Here is a 24,352-nt window from a genome sequence, read left to right on the forward strand (position 1 = left end):
AACAACGCTGCAGAATAACTTGGGCTGAAAGAAAGTGACTAGGCCAAACCACCCAATGGACCTTTTGCTGAGGATGAAACTAAAAATGAGTCAATCATCTAAGCTTGAGTGCACACTTGAACTATAGCGATTCTCCTGTGGACAGCAACAAGGAACATAGTTCAATAACTTATTACATATCACAACTTTACTTTACTTTACCTTGCACCAGTATCTCCAACATTTAAAAAGCCTTTATACTCATTTTGGAAAGAAAGATGAATTAATGGTTTTTTTCAAAGACACTATGTTAACCATTCTAAAAAGAATGTTACTATAATTTCTAAGACTAATTAATTCTATTCCCTTTAGTGTGTTCCTAGAAGATAAAAGGGACGCGCTGGCTCAGTGGCTAAGATGCTGAGCTTGTCGATCAGAAAGGTAGACAGTTCGGTGGTTTGAATCCCTAGTGCCGCATTACTTGACTCAGTTTCTGCCAACCTAGCAGTTTGAAAGCATGTAAAAATGCAAGTAGAAGAATAGAAACTACCTTTGGTGGGAAAGTAACAGCGTTCTATGCGCCTTCAATGTTTAGTCATGCCAGCCACATGACAGTGCTGTCTTCGGACAGCGCTGGCTCTTCGGCTTTGAAATGGAGATGAGCACCGCCCCCTAGAATCGGGAATGACTAGCACATATGTGCGAGGGGAACCTTTACCTTTATCTTTAATAGAAGATAAGAATACAGGGCAAATATCTATTCTGAACTAGAAGGATTATTTGTAACTTGGATAATGGTCTGATTTTTCTTAAGACTATATGAATTAGAATTCTTGAAGAATCAAAATATGACTGAAGAGAAGTTAATTCATGATCCTTAAAATAATGACAATTCTTCCTCTTATGACAGTCATTAATTTGAAGAACATAATGAAAATCTAAAATTGTCACATGCATCAGCCAAAATGCAATACCACAAAAATACACAATCTGGTACAACATTATTAAAAAAAGTCAAAATTAATCCTGTCACGCAATATCATTCCAATAAAGGCTCTATGCTGAAGACATTAAATTGTTATTACAATATCACAGTAGGACTACTGTCTTCGTATCAATCATGAAACACATTTACAAAAGGGTAAATTATGCTCTTTTCTAAAAGAGCAATTCAAATAGCAAAAGCCCTTGCAGCTTTCATCTGCTATCAAGTATAAAATGTGCACATCTAAATTTATAATGATCAAGACCATGGCCTTCCTTTGCCACATAAATAAATTAGCTGGTTATATTTTTTTTTAGTTAACTGTCACCACTATTTATATGTTATTCCATTGCTAGAGATAGGCTAGTAAGAAAACTTAAAGAACAAAACATCAATAAAACTTATCCTAATTCACATAAGCCAATTCAGATAATGCTTTATTGCTATCCCAGAGTGAAAAACTGCTTGATCAAGCCTATGATGTTATATTTATGCCTATGATATCTAAATATCATACACACTATAAGCTTATTATGGATACAGAAAGTGGTCTGTAAATAGAACCAGCCCTTATCCAATAAAAAAAGATCATTTGGGGTAACTGAGATAAAGACAGCTGATCTACCTGAGGAACGGGCAGATGTACCAAAAATATGTATTTAAACAAACAGCTATATTCAATTGTTTAAAAAAATTGGAAGCAAACCATATTAAACTGCTATGAACTTTTAAAATGTGAGGATTTGATTTAAATCAAAGATTTTTCAAAGGATAAGATACAAAGACTGCACGTATATATGGAAAGGGGAGGCACGTTAAATTTAAGAAAAAGTATGTACGAATACAGAATTTCAAATATTTTAAATAGTGCAAAGAACTCTTCCAACACAGAACTTGAATTGTAATCATAAGAATTCTAAATCTTACCTGCTTGGGCATTTGAAAAAGGGGATTCTTTGAAAATATATCTTTTGCTTGACTCCATGTTCCATCAATGATTATGATCGCATAGGAATTAGTGGGACTCAAATCCATTTCTTCCAAATTTATTGCTCCAGCTCCAGGATACAGTATTAAGGTATTTGAACTTTTGCACATGGATGCTAATTCAGGGTACCTATAAACATTTTTTTTTAAAAAAAACAGTTTTAATAATTTTAAGGCAATTAAAAATAACTAACCTATCTTTTCTAAAATAGCTGTACAACTAACCAAAATATCTATCTTCTAAACATGGAATATTATGCCAGTTAGGAATAATATTTTTAAAATTAAAAATAAAGATATCCACAATTTAAACTTGACTCCTGGTGACTACCTGGACATGTCTATGCAGTTTCGTGGTAATCATTTGGAAATAATTTGCCACTATTTTTTTAATCTTTCTAATGTATATACACTGTCTAGTGTACATACCAGTGATGGCTAACCTTTTTCTAAAGGTGTGATGTGCCAAAACTGTGTGTGTATGTGCACTACCATGCGCGCATGTGTGCCCACCCACCTGCGCATATGTGAGTCACCACATCCACCTGCACATACACGAGCGACACCCACCTGCGCATGCACAAGCTTTTTCTCCCTCCCTAGGCTTCAGGAAATCCTCCGGAGCCTAGGGAGGGCAAAAAACAGGCCCAATGGGCCAACCAGAACCCGAACTTCCAGTTGGACCGTTGGGCCTGTTTTTCGCCTCTCTAGGCTCCAGAGGCTTTCCTAAAGCCTCTGGAGGGAGAAAATGGCCTCTCCCGGCCCTCTGGAAATCAGCTGACTGGCACGTGCATGCGTGCCGGAGCTGAGGGCTGCTGAGGACTGCCATGCTGGCAAATATGGCTCCACGTGCATGCCATCAAGGGTATATACCTTTCATGCCATTGCAAAGTAAACAATATAATGGAAAGCATAGAAAATGAGTAAGAAATAGTAAGTAACAAGTAAAGCCATGAAGACAGAAAAAGAAAATTAGTTCCTAGAAACTCATTTGATATATTTCTTCATATCATTTTTTCTTCATTCTAGTCTCATTTGTTTCCTTTTCTTCTGTATCCATTTTTTTCTCAAGATCCATTCAACAACTATCTTTTCCACATTCAAAATCAGTCATCCCCTCTGAAACCATGTAATCAGTCATGTGTGTTAAGACATTTCTTTGTTCATATGAATCATTTATTCAAGATAAATCTTTTTCTAATGTACTCACCAAAAAATCCAAATTCTCATTCATTTCTAAATTTCTGAGAAACCTAATACTTTCTCCATGCTCTCTTCTTGTTCCCACAATTAGTTCATCAAATTAAATAGCAGGTCTGACCCTGCTTAAAAGCTGACCCTCCCTAAAAACTGAGACTAATATTTGCTTATCAATCCCACCCCGCCCCCAAAATCATTTGTATTCTTCATTCAGTGTCAAGTATTACATCTGAAGAACAAATTGGAGCTTTCCTATTATGGATTACACTGAGCAAATAGGCAAGAAGACCAAAGTAATGCGACATTTTTGGGGGGAAGTGGGGAGTTGCTGTAAACCTCAGCCACTTAAATGTTAAATGCAAGAACAGTTGACTTCACCCAAATTATTACAGATCTATGCAAAATTGAGTTGTCAAGTGTTGCCAGTATGTTTGTATTATATTTAATAAAGGATCGTGAATAGTTTTTGTATTTATTTAACACTCATTTAATTTTCAATGAAATTATCACAATTTGTACTTTCAACACTTTTATTTTTCTCATATTTCACTGTTCACTTTTTGTTTTTCTCTACATTCATGAATACAATTGTCAATGAGAATAATTTTCCAGCATCATATGAAGCTGACTGATTTGTGTTCACAAAACTTTTACCATAAGGAATATGTTATTGTTTCAAGGGTCTCCGAGACTCACTGTAGTTTTTAGTTTTTGCTGCCATAGATTTGCCTGGATATTCCTCTGTTTAAGTAGAAATAGAACATTGGTCCTTACCTGAACGTTTCTTTTCGGAGGTTAAATTAGGATTGAAGACATATCCTATAAAGAGAGAGCTGACCAATACTATACAGACTCTTTTAGATCAATTTCTTGGAAAGCCATTTCTAAGAGAAATTGAACTGAGTACTGAGATAGTAAAACATAACAGATGTGCCAACTGCAATTTACCTAGTGACCTATTGTTACTAATTGCCTTTAAGTATCCAGCAGATGGTACTTTTCTTATTAATTTCTTCACTGAGCATGAGAGACTCTAGTCGACAACAAGCCTTCCGTTCCTCAGAGGCCATTTGACTCTGTACCTACTGCTTGCTTCTGCTTGGCCATATCTCCCCATGAGAATCAATTACTGCATGAAAGCACCACACACTTTATAAGCACATTTATTCAGCAATGAGTTAAAAAGGAGGAAAAATAAATAAATTAGTATTTATACTACTTTATACTGTGTGTGTGTGTGTGTGTGTGTGTGTGTGTGTGTGTGTGTGTGTGTAATACTCATTTATACTAATACAGTCCACACCAAATCTTTTAAAAAGAAAATTTATATCCAGGGAGTGAATAAGAAAATAATGCAAACAAAAAGAGTGCAAAAAAAGAAAAGAAAGAAACAAGGGCGCAGCACAGAAGACCCAGAGTATGAGCAGTGTTTTGTTCATTAGTTTTAGTGCATTAATTTTAATGGAACAGGTATTAATTATTTCCAAAAGAGCATTAAATACAAATGCATGTCATAGCAGCAACATATATCATATGATAACAACAACAACAACAACAACAACAACAACAACAGCTGGATCAAGAAATGCCTGAAAATCTTTGGTATCAGCAGCAACATACAAAAATTCATGGAAACCTCAATGAACCTCTGGAAAACGAAGCTTATGACTAATGGAGAAGAACTGGGGGAAGTTGAAATTAAACGAGGCATTTTCCAGGGTGATTCCCTTTCACCCCTACTTTTTATACTGCCAATGCTACCACTGACAACCATTTTGAAGAAGGTGAACTGTGGATACAAACTTGCAAAGAAAGGACTGAGAATTTCACATTTAGTATACATGGATGATTTGAAGCTGTTTGGTAAAACAAAAGCCGAACCGAATTTATTAATTGAAAGCACAAAAGAATTTAGTCAAGTCATTGGCTAAATGCATGCAGTTTGGAATTGACAAATGTGCAACAATGGCAATCAAAGAAACAAGGTCATAGAAGATGATGGAATAGAACTTGAGAATGAAGAAATGACAAAGGCAGTAAAACTAGAAGATGGTTACAAGTTCTTGGGGATTTTAGAGGCCTCTGACTTAATGCATAATAAAGTCAAGGAATCAACTTTAGCCAACTACATTCAACAAATTCTCAAAATATTAAAGTCCAAATTAAGTGGAGTAAAGATCATAAAAGCAATAAATACCTATGCTATACCTGTGATCCGATACTCTGTAGGAATAATTGACTGGACCCAGATGGAGTTGGATAATTTGGACAGAAAAACCAGGAAGGTTATGACAATGAATCATGCCAGAATCCTAAAAGTGATGTTGACTGATTATATCTACCAAGAGTAGAAGGTGGTCGAAGACTCCTACAAGTAAAGCAGACTGTGGAAGAAGAAAGATACAGCTTGAATGACTACATCCAGAAAAGTGAAGAACCAATGATTAAGGAAGTAAATAAAGTAGGCCTTCTGAAGACAACTAAGTCGACAGCTGAATACAAGAAGTAATTGAGAAGTGAGCTGAAAATTGAAAAAGCAAAGCTATGCATGGCCAATACTTGAAAAGTATTGAAGGCAAAGCTGACCAAAAGCTAACTCGGAACTGGTTAAGATCAGGAGTCTTGAAAAAAGAAACAGAAAACTTTATTTTGGCAGCTCAAGAACAAGCCTTAGCCACAAATTATATGAAGGCAAAAATTCAGCATGTTACCACCAATAGCAAATGTCACCTCTGTAATGAGAAAGATGAGACAGTCGACCATTTGATCAGTGGCTGCAGCAAAATTTCACAAACTGACTACCTACATTGCCATGACCGAGTTGCTAAGATCATTCACTGGAAATTGTGCCAGAAGTTTGAATTTGAGTACAGCAAAAACAACTGGGAATATCAGGTTGAGAAGGTTCTAGAGAATGAAAAAGTCAAGATCTTGTGGGATTTCAGAATTCAGACTGACAGGCACTTGGCCTACAACACACCTGACATAACAATAGTTAAAGAGAAAAAAGTTTGGTTCATTGACATTACAATGCCTAGTGATGCGCAAATTGAAGATAAACAGCAAGAAAAAAATCACAAAGTACCGGGATTTGCAAATTGAAGTTGAGAGACTGTGGAAAAAGAAATCAAATGTTGTCCTGATTGTAATTGGAGCCCTTGGAGCAATACCTAAAGGGTTACCTCGCCATTTGGAAATTCTAAATTTACCTGACTTGAATATTCTGACTCTACAAAAAACCACCCTACTTGGAACAGCTTAAATCCTCCGACGTTACCTTAACAGTTCCTAGGTCCTTGGTTAGGACTTGAACTGTTGAGCTACCAACCAGCCCCAAAGACTGTGAATCTCACCAAAGATTAACATAGTAACAACAATAATAATAATGTGGTAAATTAATACATGCATCTATCTATCTATCTATCTATCTATCTATCTATCTATCTATCTATCTATCTATCTATCTATCTATCTATCATCTATCTATCTATCTATCTATCATCCACCCACACACCTACCTCATCCAAGCTACTTAGAAGTTATATAAATGTCAATTAAGTCCATTGTATCTTAAATAAGGCTCCATTAAATCAAAGTTTCCATTGTATTGTTTTGCACCTTCTATTCCTGATGTCACTGGACTTTGTAAGAAACAGGTGTCAAACTTGATCGCACCATGTGACATATCACAATGTTTTTTTGCCTCTACAGAGCCTGGGTGGCTGTGGCATGTGTATGATGCATCCAGCCCGCGGGGCGCCAATTTGACACCCCTGTAATGTAAGACATGTAAACTCTATCACTGCTCATTCTCTTTATATCACCTCTTCCAAGAGTGATGACTTTTTATGATGTTTGTTTCTTATCTATGTACAATTACTATGCACAATTTTTAGTATTGGTATTTGTTAAAATGGTTGAAAAATAGAGGCTTAGTCTCAACTAAGAAAAAATAGGAAAGTCCTTTTTTAAAGTGGCAACATTTTTATCCTGAGCACAACAGTATTTTTGTCTGGATTATTCCACTGTAAAATTTAGTTATGCCATATAAAATAATTTATGTTGTATTCACTATATTTATGTGCAAATAATTCTATTTATTTTACATAAAATACTATTAAGTTTTAAAACAACTGTAGTAGTATCTGCCATTTCAATCAGGCTATAACTTTTTCACTTTCAAAATTCATGGTATCAAGACGTTTTTTTAAAAAAATTCAAAACATGAACTCAACAGAAAAGATTGCTTTATCAAAAAGAAAATAATTTTAGAATCTCCATAAAGATAATTACTCCCTGATAAAATGACTCTTTAAAATTTGTTGATAGTATTATTTTAGAATAAGTATTACATTATCTTTTCCTCAAATGAAACAATAATTATGATGAAAGATCGAGTTGCAAAATTAATTATAAACCTAAAAGAAAATAATTTCCCAAACAGGAGCTTTCATTATTTGAAACTGTGTTCAAAATAAATAATAGAACACACATTTACTTGGTGGTTATTAAACAAAGTTACACTTTGTTTATTTATGGCACACATTAAATTAAATATGACAGTACAAAGATAATATAGAAAGGAACATAGCAGTTTTTGAATCTAGTAATGTTTACTTGAATAGATTTCTGCCAAGATATATTCAGCCAAAGCATACAAGTTATTGAGCCAAAAATCTGATCTGTGGTTGCATTTTATGTTGCTGAACTACCACATAGGGCTGAGGTACTTTTTATTTCCTTTTCCTGGTACTTCAAAAAATACCTAATCTTATTTTTCTAGTAGCATCACATTTATTATCTCCATCCCATGCACAATATGCCTTACCCTTAAACCTGTCATAATTCAGAAAGGTGAAAAGCCCCAAATGGCAATTCTCTCTTTAGTTACTGACTAGGGAGTATGAGTAATTGAATAAAAAGAGTAAGGTTCTACATTTAGGCAACAAAAACAGAATGCACAGGTACAGTATAGGTGGTACCGTGCTCAATAGTAGTAACTGTGAGAGGGATCTTGGAGTCCTAGTGGACAACCATTTAAATATGAGCCAGCAGTGTGCAGCAGCTGCCAAAAAAGCCAACACAGTTCTAGGCTGCATCAACAGAGGGATAGAATCAAGATCATGTGAAGTGTTAATACCACTTTATAATGCCTTGGTAAGGCCACACTTGGAATACTGCATTCAGTTCTGGTTGCCACGATGTAGAAAAGATGTGGAGACTCTAGAAAGAGTGCAGAGAAGAGCAACAAAGATGATTAGGGGACTGGAGACTAAAACATATGAAGAACGGTTGCAGGAACTGGGTATGTTTAGCTTAAGAGAAAGAAGGACTAGGGGAGACATGATAGCAGTGTTCCAATATCTCAGGGGTTGCCACAAAGAAGAGGGAGTCAAACTATTCTCCAAGGCACCTGAGGGTAGAACAAGAAGCAATGGGTGGAAACTAATCAAGGAGAGAAGCAACTTAGAACTGAGGAGAAATTTCCTGACAGTTAGAACAATTAATCAGTGGAACAGCTTGCCTCCAGAAGTTGTGAATGCCCCAACACTGGGAGTCTTTAAGAAGATGTTGGATAGCCATTTGTCTGAAACGGTATAGGGTTTCCTGCCTAGGCAGGGGGTTGGACTAGAAGGCCTCCAAGGTCCCTTCCAACTCTACTATTGTATTGTATTGTATTGTAAAAGTAGGATAAAGCTAGAGTATTACTGTGATTATAATGTCTAAAAATGATTTTTTTTTAATGAAGAGATCAGATTACCCTGAACATAGCTTTGGCAACTGGGCTGATCATCAAAAAGCCAGAAACGAGGTTTAGTGTATGCTGACTAAAAGTTAGAAAATTACATATCCTGAGCTACAAAAAGGGGGTGAGGGGAGAGTGACCAGAAAACAACAGAAAAATATCTAGTGAGAATAACTGATAGATTCTTGTGGAGTGGGCTGCTTAAGAAAAATCCTGCTTAATCAGGAGGCATTCCAACCTGGTCTTGAATTTAATTCACTCAGTAGCCAACCTGAGACTCAGAAATGTTCAAATAGGACATGATACAATATTATCTTCAAACTTAGATTTCAGCAGAAAAAGTAATGAGTACATGAGACACTGTCAGTTAAAAGGGTATGAGATACTCTGGAGAAATGACTAATACCAATTACTATTTATTTATTCTCAAATATGTGCACCAGACTTCTAGAAAGAAAAAGACAAGCTTCTTCAGTCCTTCATAGAAGATTTTGTAGGATAATACAATGCAGAATAAAGGATAAATATGATATAAAATGTAAAGATTAGAATGTTTCGAATGATTAATAGGAAACCAGCATTAATACGGTTGCTAAATTAAATATAATAGAAATATTGAAATGAAATCAGATGAAACTAACATGGACTTATTGGAAATGAACTAAATAAAAAACAGTCTAAAACAATTGATAAAGTAAAGATAATTAGGATGTGGAAAGATAAGAAAGGTACATTTTGAAGATACAGAAACGATCATCATTTATAACTTTTATTGTTGCTTAAGCATTTTGCAATATTCAAGTTTTTAAGGTTCATTCTGATATGTGGACTATAAAACACTGAACTACAAATCTAAAATAATATTGCTTTATTATTTTTCTCAAAGAAAATATAAAAAAACTGATTTTAATAGTGATATTCACCTGTCTTCACAGAAGCGTCGTCCAATCAAGACTTTACATTTGTCTTCAGGAAGACAAGCAGTTAGAAGAGGTACTGTTCGTAACACTCTACTTTCCTGCAGTTAAAATTGAATATAATAACATATGATTTAATATTTTAATTGTTTTCCATTTAGAAACGTAAGAGAATGCCTAGATAAAACATGCACACAAACAAAGCACTGGTTGTGAATGAACAATATAATTATATACTGAATTAAAAGTCTCAGTGCCTTTTGATATCATCAACCATTTTGTACTCACTTGGGGAGTACGAGGTGTGTGGCAAAGTTCTATGCTGGTTCAATTCCTTTCTCTGAGGTTGGTCCCAATCTATGTTGACAGGGAGCAAGAGGTCCAGCTCTCAAGCCCTGCTTTGCCAGGGCTTGATATTTTATCCACTCCTTTTTAACATTGACATAAACCACTGAGCAAAATCATCTCTCGCCACGGGATGTGGTATCACCAGGATGCTGATCACACCCAGTTATACATCTCCATCCCGGAATGCTGTGGGTGTTCTTTTACAGTGCTTGGTGGCTGTGGAGGCCCAGATTCAACCGAACTTCAATTGAATCCTGGTAAAGGAGAGGTTGTGGTAAGAGGTCCCGACAGACCTGTGGAATAATCTGCATCCCCCTAGACCAGTGGTAGGCAACCCACGGCTCTGGAGCCGCATGTGGCTCTTTCATCCCTCTGCTGTGGCTCCCTGTCACCGATCGGCTCCACAATTGATAGGGCTTTCGGTTAGGACAGGTAGAGGAAAAAGGAGGCCACACTAGGAGGAGACTCTATGGTGGGGGAACCAGACTTCCGGTCGGCTCCAAAGCTGAACGGGGGGCTTCTGGTTAGGACCTTTGTGGCTCTTTGAGTGTTTAAGGTTGCCGACCCCTGCCCTAGACTCACAAAGGACATGTGGCGGTCCTGGCTAGGAGGGCCTTTCCTCAATTTGTGTTGTGCACCAGTTATGCTTTTCCTAGATAGGGAGACTCTCTACTCGGTCATCTGCTATCTGGACTACTGCAATATTCTCTACATGAAGCTACCTTTGAAAAGTATCCAAAAGCTGGTAAAAAAAATGTGGCAGCATGGGCAATCTTGGATGCCCAAAGAATGGTGCATGTTACACCTGTGCTACATGAGGTGTATTAGCTGCCAGTCTGCTTCTAGATCCAATTCAAGGTGTTGGTTTTGACCTTTAAAGACTATATGGCATAGGGCCAGGTTACCTATCAAACTATCTTCATCCCATTACATCATCCTGTTGTACCAGGTCAGTGGGGGGGGGGGGTGCTGCATGTCATTAGCCGAAGAATTCCAACTGGCGGGGGCCAGCAAGAGAGCTGTCTCTGCCATTGTCCCCACCCTGTGGAAAACACTTCCTCTAGAAGTGAAGTGAGCCTCCACTTTTTTGGTTTTTTTAAAGGCATAAAAACATGGCTCTCTGCACCCTTGCTTGTGGGTACATAGCTGAAAATGCAGTAAAGGGGCTAAAAGCCCTCCCTACTTTTAATCAACTTTAACATCTCTTGCCTCTTTTAAATTTTTATGCTTTTAATCTTTTATTGTACAGCACCCAGAATCCCTCTGAGAGAGATGAGTGGTTCTTAAATATGACAAATATATGAATTAACAAACAAATTAGTAGCATGATAGGTGGCAATGGGTACACCATTGGGAGATCTGACTGGGCATACATCCTCCTGTAGAAAATCCAACTATATAGTAGTAAAAATTGATAGTAACCTGATGGTACATGATAATCAAATAGTATCCAGTATTTGGGAAAGCTGCGTATAAAATCAGAAGTTTGATATGTACATAAATGTATTTTATCTTGTGCTTTTTTAATTTACCAAATAATGCAAACATTTGATGGAATATATCTTGTAACGTGACATAGACCAGATGTAGAGTGTTCCATAAGTCCAGTTTTCAAAATGAGGCAAAGTAGGCCAATTCTGTCTCCGATTTGGTATTATTTTTAGCATAACAACCTATCTCTCTTTAGGTATCTTATTTATATTATTTCCAGCATGTGTGCCTATGATGCTTAAAAGCAAAACCTGAATGCTGGCTCAGATCCTGGTTTTTTCATTGTTATAATAAAGGGACAACCAATGTAAGGAATGTTGATAATATGAACACCTGTGCCATTAAAAGAAAAGTATAACTATTTAAAACTGCTAAAATAAACCAGAATAATCAAAAACAATCTCACAGATATTTGGGGCTCTTCCAGAAAGAGAGCTTTTCCATTTCAACTAGCAGCTAATTAGCACTTGTCATTTCCAACTAACAGTTAAAGACAGAACTGTCAGCCCATCAGTACTCCCATCAAAAATTCATACTCTCAGGTCTATGGTTGGATACACACCCCTTCTTACTTATATACTGTACATTTGTTAGCATCTCCCCCTTCCACCGTCACGTTTCCATGCTCATCAAAGTGGCAAATATCTGCTACCTTCCACAAGCCTAATGTTATGTGTTGGCAATGCTGCATTTGGCTTTCTTTTTCTAATTATGCCAGTTTGCTGCTAGGAGCTGGAAGCTGGGCAAGCCAAAAATCCTTTCCAGTAAGAGATCAGATTGTCCTTTCATGCACAGGCAGCTATATGTCACTATTTCTGAAACATCTTGCAGTGCCTTGAAAGCATTTCATTGTCCTTGGATACAAAGCTAGTGACAGAGGAATACAATAGAACTGTTTGCAATTAGGATGCCATTTGATCAATGAGGGCTGTTCTCATCCTATTACTGGGATAATACCTTTGGCTAAAAGTCCCAACAGCTGCTTCAGTAAGTTAGAAAAGATTTGCTTACATATCTTAGCACACTAATTTATCTTGTTTAAGCTACCAGGGTCACAACAGACATCCATCCATAATATACACGATTAAGATATACATTTTCTAATAATTCTAGTAATACTAAATTATTATATTTATTCTAAGTATAATGCTTATACATTTTATTATATAATTTTTTGGGGGGGGAACTGAATTAATTATTAGTAGCAAGCAAGCAAGGTCCATCATTCTTAATTTTCATCTACTTGCTCCATTTGTTGACACATTCATTTCAGAATTCTTCAAGGTGTTTTTCCAAATTAGCTTGTGTTGATCACTAAGAACATATTATTCTTATTATTTTAAATCTATTGGCGACTTAGCTCCAATGGATTCTGAATGAATGGCATCTGCGAGCAGATCACTGCAAATCTGAGTATATCTAATTATTGATATTAAAACAGACAACATATTACATACATACATACATACATACATATATATATATACATGCACACACACACACACATATATATATATGTAATATGTTGTCTGTTTTAATATCAATGATATATAATATGTTGCCTTAATATGCATATTAAATGCATATGTTGACTGTTTTAATCAACAGTCAAATATATATATGTGTGTGTGTGTGTGTGTGTGTGTGTGTGTGTGTGTAGATAGATAGATAGATAGATAGATAGATAGATAGATAGATAGATAGATAGATAGATAGGTTTCTATGACAAAATGATTGAGCTAGATAAAATTCTGACAGATACTGATGAAAAAGTAATTTAAAAATTAAATGGACACTTACTAGAGGTTCAGCTAGAGGAAGAACAAGTTAAAGAACCTCTGATAGCTTGGGGGGAAATTTTTGGACATGGGATTGAATTAGAATTAGATTGAATTAAAGTGGCAGAAATTGTGGTCTCAAAATTATTAAATGACAATGTCAACAGCATATAAGGAAAATTTGTATAAGATATTTTACAGGTGGCATCTACCCCAACGAGAATAACAAGAATGTTCAAGAACAAATCCGAAAAGTGTTAGAAATGTCATCAGACACCGGGTTCATATTACCATATGTGGTGGACTTGCATAGAAGCTAAAAGATATTGGACTAAAATCCACATGTGGTTGGAGAAAATGATACAAAAAGACATAGACCTTAAACAAGAGATTTTTTTATTGGGAATTATACTGGGAATATACAATAGAGATCTGAAATATTTGATTGTAAATGTCTTAATGGCAGCTAGAATTGTATTTGCAAAAAATTGGAAAAATGAGAAAATACCAATGCAGAAAGAAGTTATTCGAAAAATAATGAAATGTGCTGAAATGAGTAAATTGACATTTGAAATTAGAGAACAAGAAGATGAACATTTTATAAGGTATGGGATTTGTTCAGTGGTTAGATAAAAAAAACATGGAAATAAAAAATGTTGGAGAATTTTTTATACTGTAAGAAAAATAGAATAATATAGGTGATATTATAAAGGCATATTATTATTAAATAGATTAAGAACGATGCAATGGAATATTGGTATATATATGAACCCAATACCTGGAATATTCTGTTCAAAATGATGGAATAACAATTGCAGCTGAACAAATGATGTACAATGATAATAATGTACCTATGTATATCTGATGGATAATTTGTGACTTTATATACAATTGAAAGCGGTGATGCACAAAAGCCTGTAACCAAACGACACGCTATATGTAATTGATATGTAATTGATGAAGGTTTTTTGTTTTGTTTGTCTTTGTCCAAAAATAAAAAAAACTTTTACAAAAATAATAATAATAATCTTAGGTTCGTCTCACGCAATATATAAATTCAGGCAACACAGGCAAAATATAAGTCAAGGTGAGCAAACAGGCAAATAGGCTATCTCTTCAGCCTCGTATAATAAATATGCCTAGTGTTCATATGGAGCTTGCCAGTGAATTGGGCAGGGAGCAGGGGGCTGCAGGTTTATAGGAAACAATGCTATCTATATTGTAGTTCTCATCAATTTTGAAGGACTGGGAAAACTAAAACAGTATACCATTCTATTACACACAATACCCAAAGATTATATTCTTGCTGACTAAATAAAATATATATTTTATTGCAAAGTCCAGTCCTTTGGATGTGCAACATATATCAAATTTGCCACTTCTGCATACCGTTTCCCCGAAAATACAACCTGTCCTGAAACTAAAGCCTTGCCACATTTTTTGCATGGGCAAAAATATAACCCCACCCCCAAAAAAAAGACCCCTGGACAATCTCCCCCTCTGGCCAGGCAGAGCACCGCTCGCCGACCTAGCAGTATCCCGAAGGCACCGAGCCGCAGGAACGAGGTGGGGGCTCGCGTTGCTTGGTGTTTTTGGGGTACCACTAGGTCGGTCAGCGGCGCTGTGCCCAGCTGAAGAGGGCGGGCGTTGCTGGACAGCTGCTCTCTTGCGAGCAGGCTCCCGAAGAGCAGGGCACAGCGTCAGGGTCGAATGGCTGTGTTGCGCTGTCGCAGCAGCAACACAGCAGCCATGAAGTTACGAAGCTTGCAAGCAGCTGCCCAGCAACCCCCCTTTCCAGATGGGTACATTGCCACTGACCAACCTAGCAGTACCCTGAAGTCACCAAGCAACACGAGCGCCTGTTCGCCACACTCCGCCTCCCGCGGCTTGGTGCCTTCGGAATGTTCCTAGGTGAGTGAATGGGGCTCTGTATGGCTGGAGAGGGGGGGTTGTGCAGCGGCTTTTCCGCTCCCCGCTCGTGCGAAGGGCATCTACGCTGCTGGTGCCGCCCGCCGCTTGGGTTTTTTTTCCAAAGCACAGAGGACGGATGCTGCTCGGGAAGTACGCTCTATGGTTGTACGATCTGCAGCCCATAACTATAGAGCGTACTTCCAGAGCGGCATCCGTCCTCCGTGCTCTGAAAAAAAAACCCAAGCGGCGGGTGGTGCCAGCAGCGGAGATGCCCTTCGTGCGAGCGGAAAAGCCGCTGCGCAACCCCCCCTCTCCAGCCATGCAGAGCCCCATCGGCTGCTCGCGAGCTTGGTCACCTCATGGCTGCTGTGTTGCTGCTGTGACAGCGCAACACAGCCATTCGACCCTGAGGCTGTGCCCGACTCTTCGGGAACCCAGTCGCAAGGGAGCAGCTGCCCGGCAACCCAAAAATAATAAGCTCTCCCCTTTAATAAGCCCAAGGCCATATTTTGTGGGTCAAAAAAATATAAGACCCTGTTGTATTTTCGGGGAAACACGGTAGAAGTGTATCAATGTGTCTCTGCAGTAATATTTATTACTAAATTTCCCCCCAATTCTTGTCTTCCTGCATTGTAACAACCTCAGAGTGACGAAATGTCACAAGATTGATAATCAGAATAGAAGAGTTGGAAGGGACCTTGGAGGTCTTGTTGTCCAACCCCCTGCTCAAGTAGGAAATCATATTCCATTTCAGACAAATGGTTGTCCAATCTCTTCTTAAAAACCTCCAGTATTGGAGCACCCACAATTTCTGAAGGCAAGCCTTCCACTAAATAATTGCTCTAACTGTCAGGAAAGCTCTCCTTAGTTCTAGATTGGTTCTCTCATTGATTAGTTTCTATCTTTCATCCTCCATTCCTCTTCAAACATTTTTTCATCGTATGTGAGGAAGATTACGTAGCTGCCAACACTGATGTGTTATATTAAAATGATAGTGGGGTATGTCGGAAAAAAGAGAAAAGTAATAATAAGCTGAATGAATGCCATAACAATACAATATTAAAAAAGAGTGTGGGATAAAACAAGAAGAGATAGGTACTGAATGTAGTCTGAACATAAATGTGAGTTGAAACATGATCATATATTGTAGAATGAATGCAGATCAGAAGAAAATAAACCTATAAAGAAAGAATGAATAGATTGAAATGAGAAAAATTAAGGTTTTTAGGAACTAACAAAATTATTAGAGAGAAAGGAGAAGTTTAAAGAATCACAGCATTATGTAAAGCTACCCATTTAGGGACATAAAGGCACAAAGGATGATTTGTAAGGACAGAACAACAGACAATATGTATTGTTAAGTATTTTCCTCTAATTTCGTTCACCTATTATTTCTTTATTATTACAGTCCGTGTTTTGTACATTATTACTAATAAACCTAATGCACATTTTCAATTGATTATATGTCTTCAAGTCTGTATTGTGTATATACACCATAAATCAGAGGATTACAGGAAATAAAAATGAAAGGAAACAAGTTAGTTTTACTGATAAAATTTGTAATGGTTTAGTTTTTGCTTGCATCATCCTTTTGCTGATAAACAAATGGCTAATTGACATTAACATTACTCACCTCTGCTGGATGCTGGATAATGTACAAACAAGTGGAGACTTTCAAGGGATGAACTGGCAAGAATGGGCACAGGCACACCTTTTGAGGACGACTATATTGAAGGAAGAAAGAAAGAAAGAAAGAAAGAAAGGAAGGAAGGAAGGAAGGAAGGAAGGAAGGAAGGAAGGAAGGAAGGAAGGAAAGAAGGAAGGAAGGAAAGAAGGAAGACAGTTAAGAAAGTATTATGCAAGTTTATTATTTTATTATATCATAATAATTCATATTTTCCCTTAATCACAGAATATTTATTTAGGAAATGAGTAAGCAAACATTCAAAAAGATTAAATAACAAAATTGGACATATGGGAATTAAATTATACAGGCAGTCCTTAAGTTATGACCACAACTGAGCCCAAATTTTTTAAAAATAGTTTTTATTGAACATTTTTACCTTAAAAAAACAGGAAAAAAACCACGCACACACACCAAAAAAAACAAAAAACCAAGACAAACAACAATATAAAATAGTTATACAATCTTCTGTATCGGCATTCATGTTTAGCCTTTGTAATTCTCCACTCTACATTGCCTTCCTATCGATTTTAACTTCTGTAATAGTGTAATAACAGTTGTACTAACACTTGTAATACTATTAATTATTCATATCACTATTTTATTTACATTGTTGTCAATATTTTAAGTTTGATAGTAATTAGTAACTTTGGTTAATTTTTATTCAATACTAGTTTAGAGAAAAAAAACCCACAAAGACTTCTATTTTCTGTTTTGGCTTCTGTTTTCTAGCCACTTATAAATTCCATATTTTATAGAAATCCTATTCTTCTCTTTCTTTTAATTTCATGGTCATTTTGTCCATCTCTGCACATTCGAGCACCTTTCTAATTATTGTTTCATCTGCAGGTATATTAATTTATTTCCAGTTTTGTCCAAAAGCGATCCTAGCTGCATTGAGTATGTGTAGTATTATGTATAGAAATTGTTTGTCTGTTTTCGGGTCTAATATTCCTAATAAGAATGATTCCGGTTTCTGTTGCTAAGTGAGTCATCTGTTAAATTAGTTTTGCTCCATTTTACGACCTTTCTTGCCACAGTTGTTAAGTGAATCACTGAAGTTGTTAACATGGTTGTTGTGTAAATCTGCCTTCTCCATTAGCATTGCTTAGCCGAAGGTCCCAAAAGATGATCACATAACCTCGGGACACTGCAGCTGTCATAAATGTGAGGCAGTTGCCAAGCGCCCAGATTTTGATCATGTAGTGTGAAAAAGTCATGTCATGTTTTTTTAGTGCTGTTGTAACTTCAAATGGTCACTAAATATACTGCACTGTGCTGTTATATAGTCTGTGTAACGCAGAAATAACAATGAGTTCCAAAGGTATAATAATGGATACTTAATTGCCTAAAATAGCATGTTTTAAATATATATATTGGTAGTCCTCTCTTGTTCAGAAGCTATGAAGTTGCTGGACAAATGGTATTTATAATGGGTCCTCAAATTTCTGTTGCAGTATCCCTACGGTTACATAATCATGACCTGATTGCTTGGCAACCAGGTTACCGTAACAATGGTTGCAACATCCTAAGGTTGTTTTTTTATCTGTTGAAATGAAGAGGGAAGTTATTTATTTTTATTTTTACTTTCTCTTTTTTCCTTTATTTTTATTTTTCACACCTCCCTCTCCCCTCTCCTTTTTGAATGTATGTGTGTGTGTGTGTGTGTGTATATATGTATATATATATTTGTGTTACAACCCCTGGTATGCCTAATGATGAGAGCTAATTAGCTCAAAATAGATCTAAACTAGTCTCCCTTTATTTATTTATCAGTACAAATACAACATATATATATATATATATATATATATATATATATATATATATATATATATATATATATATATATATATATATATATATATATATATATATATATATATATATATATATATATATATATATATATATATATATATATATATATATATATATATATATATATATATATATATATATGGTTTGTGGTGGCTTTTATCCTTTAGATTTTTTGCAGTTGGTATTGGTTTTACCTAATGCTTAACAAAAATGTTTAAGAAAGAACAGTTTGGCTAATGGTGGCTCTTAAGTAGATCCTATGTCAGTTAGTCACTAAGACTAAGAATGCCCTTGCCAGTCAAGGAGACCTGTAGAGCATCTGTGCTCACTGTAACACATGGTATGCCCGTGGATTGACCAGATGTCCAAGCTCCTGTTCCTTATCCCCTGACAGTGAATGCAGCTGTTCCTGATTATTTCTGGCTGGATCAGCCTCGAGTGCCTGAATGCCTATGACTTCCTCCGGCTGAAGTCCATCCCGCACTCCCAGGAGAGGTTCCCTCATCACAGAATCCTCCGAGGCAGAGCATTAGATATTTTACCCTTTATTACCAACAATAATAAAATCACTGTTGGGTTCTTGGTGATCTCTGAGCTTGGTTGTTTTTTATGAAAATGTTTCATTACCAGGCTAGGAAACATCATCAGTGCAAAGGAGATTGAAGATTATTGGACATGTATATGTACAGTAGCTTGCTCTCCTGGTAAGGCTGTGATTTTCTCCTTCACGGTTCCTTGATTAGAGTACTATGTCATCTAGATTTTTATCTAATGCTGATTCCTATTTATCTGGGTATTGGCTATTGGAAGAAGTGCATTCTGTTTCCTTCTTAGGCTTCCTTTAGCAGCCAGCACCAGATAAGCAGGGGTCTGATTATAAAGGAGGCAACCCCCCCCCATATAAAAAAAGAAAGCAAAAAGACACTTTGTCTCACACCCACTCCCCCCCAAAAAAACACCCTGATGGGCATAATTGGCATCAAGAAAGAAAGAAAGACCCAGAAGCACAAAAGCACTGTCTCAGCTTGGCTTTCCCTTCCAAATTAGCCCCTCATTCAGGCACTCAGGCATTGGTACATTGATCTTCTATTTCTCTGACAGGAGATTACCAGATCATCTGAATTAATGCAATTGGAATAACGCAGGTCAGTATTGTAAAAATCCCAACTTGCAGGGACCTGTACAAACTCTTAATGGCAGTATCTATGAAACTGTTTTATTGTTCCTTCAAAAGAAACGTACAGAAATAATAGAAATTACAGAAAAATAAATAACAATTAAGGCTTGAACCTCCAACATAATACTCTTGCACAAGTTCAAGAGGGTGATTGATGATTGTTTTTTTCTCCAAAAGATAATAAAGGATGGGAGGGGGGGAAATACTCTGAGGTATTTAGCCTGGGGAAATAATAACAGGGTATTACTATCCTGAAACAGTATCACATTAAATTTTGTGAGGGCAGCAACAGTTTTTAGCCTTACTGCTTAGAATTGATAAAGATATGCCACAGACATAGCACAATTTATGCCAATGTACCTTCCTTTTGATTCAAGGATGGGAAATAAAACACTTTTAAACAGACCAAAAAAATGTTTACTTTTACTGCAGTTTTTCCCCTTGTTGACACCTAACCTGACATCACTAATTCACTTTACATGACTTTATATATCTCCAAAACAGCTGTAACACTGCCATGATTTTCAATCCCAACAACAATCTGAATTCATGGAACATAACAATTGAACAATTCAGATTTTGGGGTGTCACTAAAGTTTAGGTAGGAAGAAATAGGTAAAGGAATACATTCATGTATAAGGGACTTAAAACAGCAATATTTCTTAGCAGATTGACATTCACACTCAATGGAGGAAAGGGAAATTTTGTTTTGTTTGAGCTGTTACATTACAGCTGCAACCTACAGCCACAATTGAGCCCAACGTTTCTGTTGCTAAGCAAGGAAGCTGTTAAGTGAGTTTGCCCATTTTACAACCATTCTTGCCACGGCTGTTAAGTGAATCCCTGCAGTTTATTAGTAACATGGTTGTTAAGTGAATCTGGCTGCCCCACTGACTCTGCTTGTTAGAAGATCACAAAAGTGATCTGCTGATCCCAAGACACTGCAACTATCATAAATACATGCCAGTTGCCAAGCATCTGAATTTTGATCATGTGACCATGCAGATGTTGCAACAGTTGTAAGTGTGAACGATGGTCATCACTCACTTTTTTCACTGCCGTTGTAACTTTGAAGGGTCACTAAACTAATGCTTGTAATACAAGGACTACCTGTAATTATGTGACTTAATACTACAGACTCCTCTGCTTCTAAGGCTGAAGGAGACAACCTAGCAGATTCCAAGTCTGTTGTAACAGAAGCCTATCAGCCCCCTGTAATTGATGAGTCTGACTCCATGGCCACTGATTGTGACAGTAAGGTGTCAGGGCCTGTTCTAGGAAGAGTGCCAAGCCCTAAATTATACTACCATGAAAAACTATTGGCACAATTCCTCAAGCAAAGGAAGTATTCATTTATCTATTAAGCAAAGCCAAGAACTCAGATTACGTAACAGTTTGCTCTATTTCTACTCTCCAAACTGGAAATTATTCTCTTGCTTCCTGATCTGTGATCCTGTGATAGTCTACTTTAAATTCCCCAGTTTTTTTTTTTTTTTTTTTGCTGTGCAATTGGACCTTCACTTTGGACTGCCTTCTGTGAAATTCTTTGGTGCTTGACCCAAGGATGATCTTGGACTTCCCTCAGCATTCCTGCCTCTAAACTTCTCAAGGCTTGCAGCCCTGGCATTATTTATGACGGCAAGCAACCTTTCTCTGAACAGTCTTTGCTACTTTCTGTCTAAATTGCTGCCCTTTAGCTCTGACTCAATTATTGGTAGAAGATTTACAGCATGCTAAAAAAAAGTTCTCAAGAGTTATAATTCCCTTGCTTTCTGTTTGCAGCAACCTACGACTTTTGTAAGACATGTAATGAGTACTAGTTAGAAATGTTTTGTATAAAACATATATCTTTGAACTTGTAAAAAAACCACTAGAAACATCTCTTGGAACTAATTTTGGAAACCTCATTGTGATTATTCACCCAGTTCCATCACTGTGAGCAACCACTAATATTAACATAATTAGAGAAGCATGGAAATAGTAGCCTATAAACCTATTCTATACTGATTCTGACATACACACATAAACACACAAACACAATGTTCTCAAAGAGGTATCTCTTTATTTAAAATGATTTTAATTTTAAATAAAAATTAATTTTAAATAATTAGTTTAAATAAAATAATACATTATATAGCTTGTTTGAGAACATGTAGAATTAAACACACAAATAATTCATGTTTGAATCACATAATCAAATATCACTTTGACAGTTGAACCACAGACCTAAAAAAAGTTTCCTGGCTTAGAATTGCCACAGCTAGACTGCCATTATGAACTGGAATTTGCTTCAGACCAGTGGTGAAAGTCAAAAAAATTTACTACTGGTTCTTTGGGCGTGGCAGGGGAAGGATACTGCAAAATCTCCATTCCCACCCCTCAGCCAGAGGTGGTATTTGCCGTTTCTCCAACAACTCAAAATTTCTGCTACCGCTTCTCCAGAACCTGTCAGAACCTGCTGAATTTCATCCCTGCTTCAGACTGACTCTGGTCTGCAATTGAATTCTCTCTCAGCTTAGGTGTGAATCTATGCTGGATAGGAATTCTGAGATTTCATGAATTACAGCTTAGTTTGGTTGGATGAAGGCTTGATTAGTCCGTCATAAGATTTTAAGGAAAAAATTAAGACATGCTAGATGCCAACTCCATTAAATTTATCAGTTACCAAGCCAATTCTTCCACGCCAAAAATCTGCCTTTGTTTTCTAAAGATTTGATTTTTTAAAAAAAAATCCTCTTTCAACCCCTGGAGATCCAGTAAATTAAGGTACAAGAAAATCAGAAGATTAATTTTGAATGTAGTTTTTATCTTTGGAAGGGGACTCTTTTCTCTTTCCCGTTTGCTGCCAAATCCCAGAAAAAGTGTGAAGAGAATCCTAATCAGCTGTTTATAATTCCTGCCAATACTATCTTAAGGGAAACACCCTGGAAACAGCTCTGCATGAATGTAATCCTATTCATATTTACTTAGAGTACGTCCAAATGGTTCAATGGAACTTATTTCCAAATCAACATAATTGGAACTACAAAATCAGTGAGTTTTCTAAAAAAGCAATTATTAATTTATTCAAAAATATTAATTTGACAGTTCTATTTTATACTTGCATTGTTACTATGTGAAATTAAATAAATTCCTGTGCTATGAACAATGATTTTTTTTAGTTCAATGAAACATAAAAACACCACAGTTCCCCCATTTTATCCTTTAGAGATTTTTAACTTTTTAATACTGCAATTTCACTTCTGTTTTTAAAATGAAAGAATTTTAATCTCTTCCAAAATTACAATTATCTTATTTTATTTATGTTTATGTACTGTAAGTGGACTGGTTAGTTTGAGAATAAGGAGGTAAATATTTTAGATATACCTCTATTGTTTTTTAGGAAGAAGATACAGAGGTACAGCTACTTTGTTCTGTTTGAGGGAAATTACAGTATAATAAAGGTCTATTGCTGGAAGCTTTTCTGAGTGAAATATCTATTTTTTATTCTTTATGGTTAGAAATCAAGATAGTTGAAAATATGAAAAAGTAAATTCCAAGAGATATTTTGAAGGACACCTTGGATCTATTTACGAGAAAGAGCATTGTACAAGACTAGAAGAGGAATAATTCATTCTTTCTGATGGGAAAAGAATAATAGGATAGAAAAGGGCATATACAACTTAGGACAAGGGTGAGTGGACACATTAAAAAGAAAAGGTTATGGCAACTTGCGTCTGTCTTTCCACACTCAAGGATAGGCCTGCCCATAGGTAACAGAGTTCTGTGTGCAGCAATGGTGGGCTGATTGGGTGTGAGTGGCTTAGTTTTATAAAGACTAAATCTGATGTACTGGCAGTCAGAAGTTCCATGGCTAGAGAAAGTCATTGCATAAGCATGATGGCCTCTGGATGGGCAAAGGAAGAGGGAACAGGCAAATGAAGTAGTTAATGTCACATGGAAGATTTTGGTGGCAACTAGAGATGCTGTTCCATAGATAGCCAGGCATGAGTCTTACTCATGAAATTGGGTGCTAAGGACAAGTGTAGACTTTTATTGCTACACTATCCCCTTGAGGCACAGCAGTATCCCTCTTCAAGCACCTCAGCTGTATAACTAGCTTAGTGGAAGTTACCCAATCAGTCAGTCCAGTGGGATACAATATTTGATGCTAATATAGACTAACAAAAGAGAAACAGGATTAATACACTATCCATAACTTAGGTACAACAGGTCAATTCAAACTGTAATAAAACACAGCCCCAAAACCTGGCTTGAAACCGAGTAGAACAGTGTGCACATCAGTGTTTTTCAAGCTTGCCAATTTTAAGATATGTGAACTTCCCAGT

At 36.5% G+C, this 24,352-nt stretch overlaps 1 protein-coding gene across 1 annotated transcript in view; it reads right to left on the reverse strand.

The window, feature by feature from the left end:
- The window catches only part of DTWD2 (DTW domain containing 2), an 83,944-nt gene that overhangs the window by 38,125 nt on the left and 21,467 nt on the right, over window positions 1–24,352 (reverse strand). Inside the window, exons 2-4 of the mRNA XM_081941156.1 lie at window positions 16,976–17,066; window positions 9,821–9,915; window positions 1,892–2,081 (exon numbers count right to left, since the gene is read on the reverse strand). Of these exons, the coding sequence (XP_081797282.1) occupies window positions 1,892–2,081; window positions 9,821–9,915; window positions 16,976–17,066 (376 nt within the window). The remainder of the gene's footprint in view (window positions 1–1,891; window positions 2,082–9,820; window positions 9,916–16,975; window positions 17,067–24,352) is intronic.

Source organism: Natrix helvetica, assembly GCF_964273705.1.
Source record: "Natrix helvetica genome assembly, chromosome: 2".
NCBI lineage: Eukaryota > Metazoa > Chordata > Lepidosauria > Squamata > Natricidae > Natrix > Natrix helvetica.